Source organism: Dermacentor andersoni, chromosome 11, assembly GCF_023375885.2.
Source record: "Dermacentor andersoni chromosome 11, qqDerAnde1_hic_scaffold, whole genome shotgun sequence".
Lineage (NCBI taxonomy): Eukaryota > Metazoa > Arthropoda > Arachnida > Ixodida > Ixodidae > Dermacentor > Dermacentor andersoni.
In genome coordinates this window covers 29,945,073-29,962,730 of record NC_092824.1, presented here as the reverse complement: position 1 = coordinate 29,962,730, position 17,658 = coordinate 29,945,073, and the positions used below count along the sequence as shown (strand labels likewise).

General features: G+C 43.1%; 1 protein-coding gene across 1 annotated transcript; it reads right to left on the bottom strand.

The window, feature by feature from the left end:
• Nucleotides 1-1,879: 1,879 nt before the first annotated feature.
• Nucleotides 1,880-17,640, bottom strand: LOC140214142 (uncharacterized). Its single transcript, XM_072285503.1, has 8 exons — nt 17,376-17,640; nt 14,304-14,384; nt 10,370-10,417; nt 10,134-10,190; nt 8,168-8,275; nt 5,496-5,537; nt 3,356-3,438; nt 1,880-2,861 (listed from the first exon to the last, which is right to left on the bottom strand). Exons 1-8 carry the CDS (start codon nt 17,416-17,418, stop codon nt 2,595-2,597), a joined length of 729 nt encoding a protein of 242 aa, XP_072141604.1. The 5' UTR covers nt 17,419-17,640; the 3' UTR covers nt 1,880-2,594.
• Nucleotides 17,641-17,658: the final 18 nt, after the last annotated feature.

Here is a 17,658-nt window from a genome sequence, read left to right as displayed (position 1 = left end):
TGCGTGCATATCGGTTAACAAGTAGCGTTTCCACTTTTGATCGCACAATCACAGCAGTGCGTGGTCTCCATCGAGCAGCCCGGCAGAACACGCCTCAGAAATCAGAACGGCCTCCAAGCATCCTGTGCGTTTGCGCGTGAAGCCACATCAACATCATTTCGGCGCCACGCTAGAGAGCATTGTGGCATCGTGCAAAGAAGGACTCGCGTCATACGGAAGCTCGGATAAAAAAGACGCCGAGTGCTCAGCATAGAAGAACAAATAGGCATCGTTCGTGCTATCGAACGTGATACGAAGAAGTCGGTGCTGGCACACAACAAGGATCTACTGTTGGCTACGGTGCGTGGCATTTAGAATGCGAAGTTGCTTGGCAGCGCTGCTGCGACCGTGAAGAGATGTCGGCTACAAGGTTCGACTTTTCGCCATTGTTGCCTCTGTTGTTGCCAAAGTGTCAACCAGCGACAGTGACGAAGACGACATGAAAAGCGACAGCACGGACGATTCAGGCCCGACAGTGGCAGAAGCTGCGCGTTACGTCAGCCTCATGAATGCAATCGCCACGATGAGAACAGCGCCCGGCAATGAAAAAGGCGCCCCGCAACTTCTGCAGCGCTACCGCCTGCATGCATGGAGAACATGCAATGTCAATGAGAAGTTTGTCATGCGAGTGCTTGGCGAGAAGAGGGGGCTGGCTGAAAAGCTGGCTCGCAGCTTCAGTAACACCAGTGAACACTTTTGATCATGATCAAGCCCGATGCGTATCAGAATTCTCGACTGCGATTGGCTGCCTCACGCATCTTGCGCAAATGAGCAAATTATGAGTGAGCCGACGACAGGCCGCTGTTGTTGCTGCTAGGCCGCCACGGCATCAAACGAAAATAACACTTTTGTTGCGCAAAGTGAATAAATACTGCTTGTTCTTTCCCCCTTTCATCGCACTCTCTCAGAGTTCAGTTTTTGACAGGTAAGTGGGCGATCTCATGCTATTTCGGTTAAGCAGTACTGCTGTTTAGTAAGTACTTTTCCCGAGCTCCGGCCAACTACGGTTTAATGAGGTTTCACTGTAAGAGCAAAATATAGAAAACAGTTGCCAGACAAGTATAGTGAAAGCTCATTAATTCGAACTTCAATAATTCGAATTTATGGATAATTCGAACTGTACGATTTTGTCTGGTCAAGCTCCCCAGAAGTCTGTGTATAAAAAAGCCCATTAATTCAAGCGCGAGAAGGTTCCGCCATGGATAATTCGAACTACGCGCCACGGTGCCGGCGGCATGGCGCCTGGCACACTGCCAGAGAAGCACACCTCCTGCATACACACAAGGCTGCATCGCCTCCGGAACAAAGAGAACGGCGAGAGAAAGCAAAATCGGCAAAAGATCTAACCGGCGCGGGGTCAGCCAGAAGGCAGCAGCGGCTGCCTCCTCTCCGTTCTACGTTGGCCACCCAGATCCCGTCCCTCCCGGTGGACTACGCGGCCAACAGAAAGGCATAGATGACGGGGGAACTGTTCGGACAGTGGCTAGCGAAGATGGACAAAAAGTTTGAGCGTTGTGGACGGAAAGTCCTCCTGCTCGGTGACAATTGTTGGGCTCATAAGGTCAACATTGAGACGAAGGCCATTGAGCTAGCCTTCCTTCCACCTAACACTACAGCGGCACTGCAGCCCATGGACCAAGGTATCATTCAAAATTTTAAATCATTTTACCGGCGCCATTTGTTGAAGCAAATTATTTTGTGCAATAATTATCAGGTGACGCTCCTAAGTGCGCTACACATGCATGTGCGTGCTTGGGAGCAAGTAACTGAAGTTACGATAGCAACTTGCTATCGCCACTGTGGCTTCGGCGCACAAGCTCTACAAGGAGGAAACCAGCCAGCTGCGCCCGAAGACGGCGTCACCGCTCCCATGGCGGACGTTTTGGACAACATCTCCTTTGCTGACTTTGTCGACATGGACGAGAGTGCAGTGGTGTGTGGTGCGCTGACAGATGAGGACATAATTTCTCAGGTCAGAAGCGCTGAACCTGTCGCTGCCAGTGACGAGGAGGAGGAGAAAGACGACGCGCCAGTGAGGCCCTCCGCTGCGGAGGTCATGGCTGGATTGAATGCTGCCCGTCTCTTCTTCAGTTTTAAAGAAGGCAAAGAGGAGGCCTTCCGCCACATTAGCTCGTTAGAGCAAGAAGTGCTAGCTGTCACCTTCAAGGAAAAAAGGCAGGCTACGATCACGGACTTTTTAAAGCATTAAATTTCTGGCATGCCCTACTACTTCCAAATCGCCGTGTACTGTTGTTCTCCTTCACTTTTGTTAGTTCGAACTGAAGCGGCTTCCCCTTGCGGTTCGAATTAACGAGCTTTTACTGTACTATCGGCTGAAAGACCATGGTAACAATAACTCAAATAAACAAGCCTTCAACTTTCTTTTTGCTGCACAAATACTGAATTGGCCATCACATGCACAAATAACAGAGCTAAAATATTTTGTTTCCATTATTCAATGGTAGAACATAACACAAGGCAATTAATCAAAATTGATGTGCCAGTTTTATGTAGAATAAACCACATTATAATAAAAATATAAAACATGCACAAGATCAATATGTAAACTTTCTAAAGGCCACAGGAAAAAGATATATACCCTTTAGAGACGAGATTTTTTCTGGCGTGAGTGGTGGCTTTGCCTCGGTGTAGCCAAGCGAACGGGCTTTGTTCGAAAGTGTCCCCGTCACACTCCTCGTCTTTAATTGCTCTGCCGTCCATAACACGGTAGCAGCGCTTCTGCAAAACATAGAATCTGTCGAGGCACTAAACAAGCAGTCCCAGGCTTTCTGGTCCAACCAGAAGCCACTGCCTGCATAAACCTGCATTACAGAAAGAAATAATCACTCACAAATTAGAAGCACTGACAGGTCTATATCACTTTTTTTTTTTGCTTTATCAGAGGGCTAGCTGTCAACTCCATAACTAGTGTCATGCCAGATTTCCTTGAATGCACAATATATCACTTATGCACACAAAATGGAGAGTGTGGCTTCTCCATAGAGTTTCTTTAAAAGTTCTCACAAAAACTGAAAATTACAAAAATTGGACTTAGTGGTCGCAAACTGCTGGTGCATGTGCTGGTCTGGCTGACCAGCACACTGTTTACTGCGTGGCTTGCAACCACTGAGTCAGGCTGTGTAGTAGTTGAAAATCGCCCGACTGTCTTGCCGAAAGGCAGGTACAGGTAGGACTTTCATATGCATGCCTGCGAGCTGTCACAGAATAAATTCAGCTCATTCAAGCTGCAGCTGAATTGATCACTTTGTGGCAACATTCAGGCAATATCTGCAGCTAATAAATTTGGTGTGATTACCTTTCCGTCATCTCTTCTGGAGCCTATCACAAAGTCTGAGGTGGCGTGCTCAAAATCTACAGCCTCCTCACAATGAAGATCGCCTGCACAACAAAATGAGGTTTCTAACGCACAAATTACAAACAGTGTAAGCAAGAACAAAGAAATTGGTATAATAGAATTCCTAGGACTAAATAATATATTGCATAGAACGAATAACTAGCACCCTGTTATAGTAACAGAAAGGGTGGTAAGAAAATGGAAACAGTCAGTCAGCAGAGTATTTACCCTACCAAGTGTACATTTTTTTCATAAACATTAAACGAACAAACTAAAGCTAAAAATTATTCAAGAAATAAGAAAATGAAAATTGTACATCACTTCAGGGCCTAAGGGATAAATAAATTCATAAAGCTTGCCTTTAATAAAACCAAGGATGCTGCTCAAGTACATAAACTTCCTGTCCTTTGTGTCCTAATCTTTATAGCCCTCTGGCAGCCAATTATGCAGATCCCACACATTGTGGGAATCAATGTTAGGCAAAGCATTACACAGCTAGGTAACTAGCCATCTAGCATATAGGGACACTAATGTAGCGCAAATAGAACAAAGAACACACTGGAGAGCGTAGGCGCCACCCACAACCAATTCATCACAGCCCCTACAAGACTGGAAAAAACATGCCAGCAAGACTGCAATAAATCAGGCAGCCATATGGTGAGCAGCCCATGCTGCCCCACCATATGTTCTTTGCATTTTATTTGCCATGCAATGCCATGCCACCTTCCTCAAGTATAAAAGAAAACTGGGTTGTAGTGTTTTTATATGCCAAAACCACGACCGGATTATGAGGCACGCCATAGTGGGAGACTGGGTTCATTTTGACTACCTGGGGTTCTTCAACATGCACCCAATGCTTGGTACATGGGTGTTTTTGCTTTTTGCCCTCATCAAGATGCAGCCTCCGCCGCTCGGATTTGATCCCACAACCTCGGAATTAGCAGCCCAACACCACAGCCACAACGCCACCGTGGCAGGTTTCAAGTATCAACCAACTTGCCCAACAACTTTAGGGCCGCATAGCATCATTTGGGGATCCATGAAAATGGTGCAACATGCTTGTATAGGGTGTGTGTTTGTGGCAACAGCAAAGGATGGCAAGGCAACTGATTTCTTGTTCACCAGAGATGAAACATTCAACTTATTCCGGTATGACCAAGGCTAACCTCACAGGCGGATGAACTGCGGCAATCACAAAAGTGGTGCATGCTTGCATGATGGAGCAAACTTGCTATGCAATGCGATGTATGTCAAGCATTTTAAAGCAGTAGCTTGCACATGTGAGGAGTTGTGGTAGGCTGCTATTCTCTAATGACCTGTCGTTGCTCAGTGGCTATGGTGTCTGGCTGCTGAGCACGAGGCCGCGGGATCGAATCTCGGCCCCGGCGGCCGCATTCCAATGGGGGCAAAATGCGAAAACACCCGTGTACTTAGATTTAAGTGCACGTTAAAGAACCCCAGGTGGTCGAAATTTCCGGAGTCCTCCACTATGGTGTGGCTCATAAACAGAAAGTGGCTTTAGCACGTCAAACCCCAGGATTTAATTATTCTCTAATGCCATGCATGCGCCTGTGGCATAATGGATATTCCATTAGGCTGTTGCACTGGGTAACCCTAGTGGGTAACCACCACCAGACAATTTTTGTGAAAGAGGCCCCCCAACAAGGCAAGACAGCAACTTCCAGAAATGTACCTTGTAGAAGCACAGAATGGTTTGTATTGAAATGTGCTTTTAAGGTGACATATAATGCAATTTGGCCATTCCCTTATTGGTGGCAGGGTGTCCAGATCAGTGTTACTGCCTCATCATTTCTTATTCTCCCAAGTGCTATGGATTGGAGCAATAATATTCGCAAATATTCAAGCATAAAATGGGTTTGGCTGAGGTGGGACAAGTGTAAACTGGCCACCAGTACGAAAGGTGGTCCACGTGTACAATCTGAATAAGCTGATCATGACGATGATGACTAACATGTGTTTCCTATTCGCACGAGGAAGACAAAGCTGTTAAATCTTCTGCACTGAGCTAGGTTCTACACAAGATATAAAATTGAACAATGTTTTTCCTTCACAACATTACCAGTAGCACACTATTTCTTACCTATATCTTCCAATGGTAATGGTGCCGAGGTTTCCACAGACTCTGCAGAATAACCACAAATTTATCACATATATTGAGTGACCTAAGCAGCTTCAGACATTAAAGGAGTACCGACACAAAATTTCGAAGTCGGGTTAACATTCAAGATTCATTTATGTGGGCACACATACATCGTCTGCAAAATATCAACGGCAAATACAGCTTAGAACATATTTAAAATCAATTTTACAGTATGTGTGCGCAGCCAATTGCAAAACGCAGCACCTCGCGACATCGACATCTAGGAAGGATCGTACACAACCGAGAAAATGCTACGTTACGGGTTTGCGATGTCATCGCAACGGGTCCAGCGAGCAAGTTTCTCGCCGCTCTGAACATCCCAGTCTTCTTTTTTTCCCTGGTCACGACACTGACATCTCTCGCCGCTGACAGCGGCACAATAATCAGCAAAAATTTCTTTCCGACACAAAGTAACTCGTGCAGTAAAGCGACTTCAGAAGTGTGCATGTTATAAAATGATGCGCAATATAGTAAATCACTGAAGTGATTTTGACTCGCAAGCAGTCAGCGCAGCCCCCACAGCAATCGTCTCTGTGAAGCAGCTCGCCTGGCCAGCGTGGTTTCTCATCGCTACCAATGGCATCGGGAAAACCAATAATATTGTCTCTTATGAGCGACATAAATGTGCAGGCATTGATTCTGTTGACGAATATAGGTGCTTTATTACAAGCTGTGGGGGGGTCGCAAGGGCCATCGGCCTCGGATCCTACATCCAGAGAGCTAGGCCTATATGCCGTTTGCCAGCGGTCGCCAGCTCACCTGGCTTGCTCGTTCGCTATACCATTGGTGTGATAAGTGGCAGAAGTGGGCCGAGTTTGTGCGTGCCACTGGATGCTTAGAATGTACCCCACTGAAGAGCAGCCAGATTTGCTCGTTTCATTTCAAACATGCCTGGTATAAACAAAACCAAAGCTGTTCGATGATCTTCCCCCAAGACTATGTTCCCAAGCCTGATGCTGTGCCAACTTTTATCCTGTCTTGTCTCGTGCTCCGGAATATGCTTCATTCCTTAAGCGCCCTCGACGAATGCTTCGTACTTCTTGTAGCAGTGCGTATGCATAATGATAGCTGTCGCTAGTCACACTTTCCAAGTCGCTGTTTTGTAGTGGAGCCAATCAAAAGTGGTTGACCACGTCTAATACGGTGACGACTTGCGCAACCAGGAAATAGTCATCGCTGGACAATGAAAATGAGAACAACAATGATGGCGAGGACATCGCAAAGCATGTGCAGGCGTAGCAGACCAACTAGCATCACGAATCTCGCACGCCCGCGAGCACGTCACAGTTTTTTGCGATCACGTGTCCAACTGTTTTTACATTCCTTGTTTGTCCTATCTTGCAGCTCTCTGAAACCAAAAATTGGACTGGTCACTACAGACAAGACTCCAAATAATTGCCTGTCACGCTCTGAAGCCAATGATGTTTCGTGCCGTGATGACTGGGTCATTAGCTACTTATTGCACCAGAAAAAGCAGGATAGAAAATTTTTTGTGTGAGTACTCCTTTAAGGCTTTAAAAAAATCCACCAGGCTGTAAACGTGCCACAAATTTTCATCTCCTTTCACTCCACAGCCTGCATGTACAACAAAAGTTTGATGCATACTCTAATGACTGTCTCACTCATTCAAACAGATTTAAATAGTGGAGAGATTGCTGTGGTGGCTGCATCTTCAGATGAATGAATGCATGACTCAGTCACATTATGATCTCTATCATATCAGCTGCTTCCAGTGCTATTTACTTATTTTTTTTAGAAGGCTGGCAGTGAAAACACCTACTCGCAAGCACCTGTGACAGAAGGATGCAGCAGATTCACCACTACTGAGTGTGAGAGCTCTGTAAAATACACGCAAAGTACATGAAAATTACCTCAATTACATCCCAGAAAAAATGAGTTCCCATGAACCATGCTTGAAAAGCAGTGGCTTCTTTATTTCATACTGGTTAAAAATTAGGTTATTCATTCAAGAGCCATATGCCAACTGCTTTATGCACAAGCATCTCTGTAACAGTGCTTAGATAAGCAAACATAGTAAAGCTAAGCCAAACACAAGACCAATGCATGGCAGCATGGATTGTAATATCGCTAGCACCTCATACACATGAATATGCTACCGGAAGCATGTAACGTACATGAAAGCTGCTTAGAACCTTTTTTCAAAAAGCTAGAAGTTGCATGAGTGCTTTTTTGGTGTAGTGCAACTAGTGCACAGATAACGAAAAGAACCCACAAACGGTCAGTCTTGTTCTTGCTCTACATCCATGTACTAATTGCGCTACACCAAAAAAACTTCATGATGACATACCAATAAGCCCGTATCTCCGCACTAATCAACTTAAGTGAGTGCAAAACCTACAAAACACATAAAGAATTTGAATTCCAGCTTTCTAGGAGAATAAATGAATGTGAATATTTATCTTAGTACCCTTATCCTTTGCTTCCCTGTACGAACCTAAGGCACCAATAAATCTTGATAAACACCTTGCAACTCCCTTCTACAAGTTCACACTGTTTGTAAAACTTGCCCTAACAAATATGTTGACAATGCCACATACACCAGAAGACAGATATAGTAGAAACAAATCATTTAACATATAAATATTCCTCACCCAACTCTTCTAAGCTGTTAAAATTTGATGCTGCAGCATCGTAGTTCTGAGGAATCTCAGGTTCTGAAGCAACAGCAGCAGCAGCATCCTTTTGGACAGTTGCAGATTCTGAGGAATAAAAATATTCGCATAATTACTGCACCTATATTCAACGACTACACACACCCGCCATTTAGCTGATGGTTGCCTATTTTCCTTAGTTTCTCTACTCACCTGATATTAAACATATCACAGAATTTCTTGATGGCTTTTACTTGCCTATTGACACTAAGCTAGCTCTACTATATTTACTTTCTTAGCTTGGAAAATTAGGCACTGAATATGGGAAATTTCAAGCACTTTCTTGGTGTACCTCACAGATGTTTCCAATTACAAGGTTATTAGATGTTTCCGCCATGATCAATTATGGTTTGACTTGCAAAAGTGAAAGAGTCCATAGAAAGTGAAATCGCTGCACTTTAAATAAGCAAGCACCTCTTACAAACATCATCAAGCATGCAAAACATCAATGCACAAGTGCATCGGTGTTTCACACTGCCAACAGTTTCCTTCAGGTTTGGCAATGGTGCTGCTGTTGTGCTAAGCTGTAACATGACGTGGCATATGCTGCCAAACTTATTTCAGAAACAGCTAGCACCATTACAGGTATAAATGTAAAAAGAATATGTACTGCACTGTAGTTTTCTTTTCACACAAGAGAATGTTGCATTTTCAGCCTATAGCTTCATCACTACTGTTTATGTGAAATATATTCCTGATATTTATATTTTGTACAGTACAACTAAACCATGCAGCTCGATCATAGTTGAAGGAAAAAAACAGTCCCAAAACACAAAGGACAAGAAGAGAGGTTCACACCACAACGGCTGGACTATCAACTGAGCTTTATTAGAAATGGCGTAGCCCCAGCAAGGCCAGCAGAGCATGCACAGCAACAGCATCACTAATCACAGAGCATGAAAAGTCAAGTTATCGCATCTGTCGTGACCGAACTAAAAAGGCTAATTCTTTTTCAAGTAAGCGCAATGAGGTTGTACTAATTCAGCCGTCATTAGTACGACCTCGGTGCGCTTACTTGAGAAAGAATTAGCCTTTTTAGTTCGGTCACGACAGATGCGATAACTTGACTTTTCATGCTCTGTGATTAGTGATGCTGTTGCTGTGCATGCTCTGCTGGCCTTGCTGGGACTACGCCATTTCTAATAAAGCTCAGTTGATAGTCCAGCCGTTGTGGTGTGAACCTCTCTTCTTGTCCTTTGTGTTTTGGGACTTATTTTTCCTTCAATTATGTACCAATTGGCCCGAATTTCAACCCTTCTGCATCTTAGTAAAAGCCCTACGAAGAAAGTATGCAGATAACTTATGAAATTTAGAACTGAAATGCAAAGTTAAAATAAAGGGGAAGCGTTTGTTACTATATTCATCTCCTCAAAAAAGAAGGAAATGAAAGTCGAAAAACTTGCCACCAATGGAAGAAAAACACACAACCTGAGCATCACGTGTACAAGGCTATACAAAATTGAAGTTGTGCATGGCAGCTGTCCTTTATAGAAAATTAAGCAGAGTTGGCAGGTTGGCATCTGCAGTTCTTTCAAGTGCCCCGAATTGCAAGTACTATATGTGTTCCTCCAGGGAAGGAAAAGTAACCACTGAAAACTAACATATAGCACACTACAGTGCAAACTTGCTGCAAATAGCATGTGCCCCTCATTCCTCCTTCCTCAACTGCCTCCCACTCGGATTCTTCCTTTGTGCTCGCAGTCAGGAAAATCAAGTAACCTTACACAAGAGCAGAACAGTAACGGATGCACAAAAAAGAATAAATGTGCACCAGTTGAGACTGTGACAAACAAAAGTTGGAAAAAAAGTAGTAAACAGCTGCCTGTTTGGTCTGCCATGTTGACCTACCACTTTAGCATTGCATAATACAATGTAAGCTCCAAGCTAAAGCATGGACGTTACTTACCTCTCTGGGCCAACTCCTCTGAGACGGTGGGCCTATGAAGTGGGAGTCTTGCACGTCCTACAGAAAGGGAATACTTGTGAGCTACGTCAAGAAATTAGACGGCCGTGGGAAAAAAAACCCTCTACAGTAGCTTAGGTACCATCAGTGTGCTGGGCATGCATGGCTTCAGTGAACACAACATAACAGGATGAGTACTGCATAATGCAAATCGCCTGTATTATTAGACAATGACTTACCCGTCTGACAGTGCACCCTTGGTGCTGGCACAACGCGGGTTGTGGACCCTAGAATATCAAAACACAAACTGCTGAAAGACCATATAGGAACAAACACTGTTATTACAAATACATTCCTGCAATGCGACATCATTACTAAAGTGATCACAAAGCAAGTGCCTTTATTGCATTTAACATTACAGTGCTTGCGAAGATAAAGTGCAGATTAATAAATACCTTATGCAACCTACACAAATGTTTGCAGAAGTGGTTTGTGTGGTTCACAGCAGACACAATTTCAGCAAACCAACACATGGTTAACGAAAGTTTGGAAACTTTTTTTTATTTTGCAACTGTGTTAGAAATTTCAAGGCAATTGTATGTGAAGGCAACTTCACTTTGATTCTACTAAAGCACTGGTGTTCCCGGATATCAATTTCATACTCAGTATGCTAATCTAACCTTCAGGGGCAGAGATAATCTTAATAGATAGGGAAAAGACTGCATATGATGTAGCTTGATGCAAAAACCTCTTTTGCATTCTGGGAGCAGGAGCACAGCTGTTATCAGCTTTGCCTGGCTTTTACACTGGCATGATATACGCAATATGCTATGTCACATGATGGGTTTGCCTTGTTTCGACTCCTCCCTCTCCTTTAAATGTGAAATTCACACAGAGAGAGCCAAATTTTATTATGAATATAACGGAACAGAAGTACTTCATAAGAACCAAACAAAATGTAGTTGTCCTCAAATATGACCGTCTTCAAATTTCCTATGTAAATGTACACAACGAATGTGACAAAAAAATATAATCAACGAATTTTCATTAATTGTGCATCTCCAGACTCTTGCAAATATAGGCTCGGCAAAAGTGCTGAAGTGCCTGTGCAAGAACAATTTGTATAGCTAGCATAGTGTTATTAAATATACTGACGCTTTACCTTGGAATGCTGTGTATGTGAGCGCAAGGCTGCACATTATGCTGGATCCATATCATCAGTTTCAATAAGAGGTGCTTCAGTAAGTTGCAAGTACAGCCTTAATATGAATCCTGCACACCAGCAATTTCTCTGTAACGCAACAAATTTCTTTGGGGATAAAAACCATCTTTTTGCTTTAGAGAACTCCTGAACCACCCCTTGGGCTTGGTGAAAAAACAGTCTGCAGAAAGGATAATAATAATATTTGGGGTTTTACGTGCCAAAACCACTTTCTGATTATGAGGCACGCCGTAGTGGAGGACTCCGGAAATTTCGACCACCTGGGGTTCTTTAACGTGCACCTAAATCTAAGCACACGGGTGTTTTCGCATATCGCCCCCATCGAAATGCGGCCGCCGTGGCCGGGATTCGATCCCGCGACCTCGTGCTCAGCAGCCCAACACCATAGCCACTGAGCAACCACGGCGGGTACGCAGAAAGGATACACTGCTATAAACGTCAGTCAAATTTTCCATTCATGCACAGTGGAGCTCAGTCGTGTTGTGCATATGGAGATCATAAGCATACCATGAATTCACCTTTTTTCTGAAACACTCTCTTTTCAACAGAAGCCTTCTCACTCTTTTTGGGTGCCATATTTCGTCATATAGCACATTCCCATATGAGGCTGCTGTTGGCCAATAGCAAGAAGGATGCTTAGATCAGTGCACTTGTTTCTAATGTTGCTGTATATATTTATTAACACAGTTTAATAGAAATTGAAGTTAGCAAAAATATGCTTTCGAATTTCCATAAGAATTACGTACTTCGGAAATAAGTCAACTACCGTAAAAACCGGAATATAAGTCGAACTTTTTTCAGGAAACCATTGCGAAAAGTCAACCCTCGTCTTTTATACCGGACATTGGCAGAAAAACTACGAAAGTCTTGCAACAATGGACGGATGAAGTAAAGAGCCACCTTCGCCATGGCCATGAGCAGCAGCGCGGCGCGGCGACATTGTGGCACTGCCAACTTGCGTTTACATTGTTACAAAGTTATACTGGTTAAAGGCTGCTTTTTCACATTTTGTTTCAATATGAGCGGAAGCCGACGGCAATTCATCGTCGCCTTCAAGAAAAAGTCGACAAGGTGGGTGGAAGCCCACGGCGACCTCGCGGCACAGAACGAATTTGGAGTATCCGAAAAGAGCATTCGGTACTGGCGGAGGCAGAAGCAGCAAACCAACAGAAAACGTCATTTCGTGGGCCGACCACAGAACTGGAAGACAAGGTTGCGGAGTTCATCCGGGCGCTGCGTTTAAGATCGCGGCCTGTGACTGCCGAATGCATTCGTTTGAAAGCGGTAGAGATTGCGCGCATCTCTGGACTGGGCAGCGAGAAGCACTCGTCATCAGACTCTTGTTTGGACGACTCTGATCAAAGGCGTTGCTCTGGTTCGTAGTAGCGCTTGCGCACTTTGTGCCCTTCTGTGTACTGTACACCCGGCCAATTTTTAACAGTATGGCGCGACCATCGACCCGCATGTTTGTCAGCACCTTGTCATCACGGCACAGAGCGGTGAAATAGCGAAAGTAAGCGCACGTGTACACATGCGCATGTCTCGTTTGTTTCACCGCTCAGCGCCGTTAATAAGGTGCTGACAAGCACACGGGTCAATGGTCGCGCGATACTGTTAAAAATTGACCGGGTGCACATGCGAGTAGCATTTAAATAAATACTGTCACTATTGTGCATGAGTTGCATTTGTTTCAAGGTAAGGGTGTCTTTCGGTACTTTTGCCATTGAAAAAGATTTTTTTCATTTTTAGAATTTGTTAGTTGGGGAATCGACCTACATTCCGGTCCGACCTATAGTCCGGTTTTTACGGTATCCTCTGCTCTTGCGCGGCATAAGAATTAAACTTTGGCCACACCACTTATCAGTGTCGTAGCCGCTGAGTCTCATTACTTTCATCTTCACAAAAAACCAGCGTGAAAAAGACATGGACAAGCAAAGAAACAACAAACACGGGACTGTTTTGCAACTCTCGTTTCTTTGCTCGTCCGCACCTTTCACATACAGGTTTTTGTTAAAATGAAACCACACCAACTACCCAGCTATTAGTTTTGATGAAGAAACCCATTACTCTCAACTTGTTTTGAATATTGAACTGGCCTTGAACCATATTAAACTTAGGGTCAGACCCCACGTACGTTTGCCAGCGCGTGCTCACTCCTGGCTGCTCCTCGCTAGATGCCTTGGCAGACATCGCTTCCTACTGAGCTATTGATAGTGCTAAATTAAGAATGCACAAGTTCGATGTGGTACTATTATTCAGTCAAGCTGTTTCAGGACAAAGCCTGTCCACACCACATTGCACAGCCAGATTGGAGAACATGAGCACAAGTGCACATTCCAGCCAGTGTTGTACATGCAGCAAATGCTGCATATATGCATTACAGTTACATGTTGCTGCGTCTGCTACATAGCGTAGATACTGCGGCTGCCCCAGGGTACTGCAATGAGCCCACTAGCTGAGCTCACTGCAGCTCACTGAGCACAAGTGCACTTGGCATAGCCTTTGCAGTGCATGGCATTGAAGGAGCACAAGGAATACGAAGGGGATTAACGGTGAATTTGAATGCCAATAAGTACACTTCTACTGAATGCATTGAAGCACTCTTTGAATGCGAGGTATTTATGAAATAGACTATATTAACTTCAAGCTCATTTCCAAAGTTCTATACAAAATTTTTCACTGTCTTTTTAACAGTACATATGCACAGGATATAAAATAAGGCTGAATGATGCTTTGAAAATGTAATCATTGCATGCTATACAAGCACTCCAGTTGGAATGTTATAGTCCAATATGATGATACATAATGGCCCTTATGCTACATCAAATACAGAAAAAAAATGCTTTCTTGAGTCATTCTTTGTTCTTTTTTCAATACACTTTACTGCGGAAAACAAAATAGTGCTTCTAATGAAGATTAAACTAGAACACACAGCAGAAGATAGAACTTGCCTCCAATGTTCGAAGGGGTGACAGGGTCCGGCTGCGCCCGTACTGACACATCGAACGATGTGGCATAGACAACTCTGCTTTCTGAAAGGTTTTTGAAGGAGGCATCTGAGCTGTCAACAATTTACCAGCACCTGAATGTCATAACTTATCATGACTGGCACCAGTAAATGACAAATGATAACTTCTATATGAAATAGTATGTACTCCACAAAGACATAATGTTTAATTAGCCCATTGACAAGAAAGCACAAGTCAAAAACAGAGAATGGAGTAGAAAACTAAGACAACATAGCAACAGATGCTGCCAGCTGTTACTGCTTGTCGTTTCGCCAATGCTAGCAATGAACACAAACATTTCTCCTAGTGCAACTTTTGCGTTTGGGAAGCACAGTTGATCCCTTATGTTTCTTTGTTTAAGCAGTGTTGATATGAGTCAAGGAAATAACAGATGTCTGCAGAGCAATAATCTCCAATAACACTGACTGTGCTTGCACAACAGTGTCAAAATACATTACAAGTTCTTACACTGAAGTGGTGGTAACACAAACATTTCTAGCATTTGTAGCAATGAGCATTAAAGGGAAGCTGAAAGGTTTTCCAGAAAAAATGAGTGAACATCTGTACATAATAGTGTACATGAGTGTCCTATTGAATTCGACAGACTCTTAAGCTTCCCTTTAAAGCTCAAAACAATTTCACTTTTTATCTTAGCATAGTTTGTTTCATGGAGGCAAAGTTTCTGGCCAGAAAATATGAATACTTCATAATTCAACCAAATTTGCCCCTACATTGCCTTTTTGGTGTAAGTGCAATGCTTTGAAAAGTACATTCTTAACTGAGGCACTTATTTATTGCAGTTCATCTGCATGCTTTTTCTCTGCAAAGGCACCAGCTCTAGTTGATATATTTTCACAACCACTTGCAATTCCCTTTATGAGACACCAAGAAAACTGAAGAAAACAATTTGTACTTTTCCTTTCATTCAGATTTTCACTTGGGGAACAAACAATGAAACAAATTAGCCTTGAAAAGGCAATGATCTCTGCAAATGCCAACAAGCTCGACTTCTGTGTACAGAGCATGGCTGGTGCAACATATGCATAGCAGATGCACCAAATTTCACAGCTATACCACAAATTTGCTGCATTTAGCTTCTTTGTAGAAGGCATATCGCTTTACCATTGTGCTCTGTATTGTTCATCTATCTAGCACTCTAAACAAGAGGTTCACAGAAAGATTAAGTCGTAAGAAGAAACTTGTGGCCAACACCAAGTTCTTTATTGAAATAATGCAAAATGCAAATACGTTTTCATAAAACATCTGCTCGACCAATTGTAATAAAATTCGCTGCACTTAAGAGAGTTAAATTCTAATGATTAAGAAATTTTGATTTAGGAATATAATGTGAAAAATATTTCCAACAACAGAAGCACGAACTTTACAAATCCATAACTCAGCACCAAAAGCAGACATCACAGTTCTGTAAACTTCATCCATTAGAGCCATCTAAATCAGACAAATTTATTAAGATTTTACAGCCTATATGAATGGGTAAATGTTTACAGGGGTTCTGCAAAAGTCCAACCCATAAATTAAAGGCACATAATACATCAACCTTGTCCCATTTATATGTCATAAGGTGAAATTTACAGAATTGTGAAATGGTTTTTTTTGTTGTCGAGTTACGAAGTTGTAAGCTTGATATTCTCATTTTCTGAATTTCTGCAATTTTTAACAATTCATATGAAAAATTGATGGCCTAATAAAAATACCCTTGCTGCAGTCCCTAGATAAACGTTTCTTATTAAATGCAGTAAACCTAATCAAACTTGAAGCAGTGGTTACCGAGAAAAATAATTTTTCTGTTCCTATGCATTTTGAAGCCACATACATAAACTTCCACTAGTCATTAACAGCATTCAAACAACAGATGTCTCAGGCTGGAGACGATGCTTCAAGAATGGATAAGAGCTCTTGTCCGACTTTTGTTGATCACATAGCAAAAGGATCTCAAGCATTTCCTACGTGTTTCCACTTAACCAAAATTCCAAACATTGCTTCAGTGCTTCTTGCTGCATTAGCATGATCAGATGGCAGTAACAATGCTAGGCTCACAAAGGTTCCTAGAATTTGCAGGACTGTCCCGAATATCAATTACAATTTCTGCGTTCCAACTTTCCCTTAGGAGTGAGCACTAGGTCCACATTGAGGTTTGACGATACTGCTGGGGGGGGGGGGGTATTCTCTAAGTGTCCACTTAGTGGACATGTCCGTTTTGTCTGCTGTTGAAGTTCCGATTGGCTGGGCTGGGCTATGCATCAGAAGGAGACAGGCGACCCCTGGCCAATCAGAACTTCAGCAGCAGAAGAAATGGACGTGTCCAATAGGTGGACACTTACAGAATATCTCCCCCCAGGTCACTCTATGCACAATGAAAGTCCTCCAAATTGCTCAAGCCTGCCTTTTTTTAAAAGTATTTTTCAGAAATGTCACAATGGAAATAATATTTCATAGAAAAATCAAATGTGTGCAAAACTACCAATGGCAGAGTCTGTCATGACTAATTTCCACCTAAAATGCATTATTTTACACTTTAAAGCATGGTCCAGTCTTGAAAGCAGTAAATTGGTGCAATGTCATGTACTGCTACCAAACTCCATATGTAAATATTCATTTCTAAGCCATGTCTGCCATCCTGAGCTGCCCATTCTACTTCGCACCCAACACCAGGCTTTACCAAGTCAAGTGGCCTAGTCGATAGGCCTTTTCTAATACACTCAATCCTGAGCACATGACAGACTGACCTTCCTCAGGACGATATGCCACCAGACAGCTGCAACCAGTAAAGCACGAAAAACAATAATACAGGGAAAATATAACTGAAGTGAACCAGGCAACACAGACAGGAACCAATAGCCTCAACTAAACCAGAAATATGAAATATCCTGCATTTGTTTACACTGTATGTAACATGGGGCCCTAAACATTTTTATGGGATCAACTTCATACTTGGCGTGCGAATTTTCCAACAGTACAGTAATGATCCAAAATTCAAGAAATGAAAACACTCACCACTTTGAAAAAGCTTGTAACAGAGTGTCTTTTGCAGCTCCATGTTCCTGGCACGAAGCTGCCGCACTTCTTCATTCAGCTCCTTGTAGTGCTCCTCGGCACATATGCAAGTGCCTCTTGGCAAGGCACTGCCTTGATCCTCAGGAACCTGCTGTGCCGAGGAGACTACTTGAGCATTTTCAGTGAACTGGGCGCGCAAGCTGTCCAGCTCATTTTGCACAGCTTGCAGCTGCAGCTGTAAAGCTGCATATGCACTCCTCGGGACAAAGTCAGAGTCATCGTC

Bases quoted from the DNA above. Each gene is read 5' to 3' on its own strand.
- LOC140214142 (XM_072285503.1), bottom strand. From the start codon at position 17,418: ATGGAGCTGCAAAAGACACTCTGTTACAAGCTTTTTCAAAGTG. The intron at 10,418-14,303 runs GCAAGTTCTATC...TTGATATTCTAG, and splicing joins CACCCCTTCGAACATTGGAG to GGTCCACAACCCGCGTTGTG. The intron at 8,276-10,133 runs GTAAGTAACGTC...TTTATTCCTCAG, and splicing joins AGAGGAGTTGGCCCAGAGAG to AATCTGCAACTGTCCAAAAG.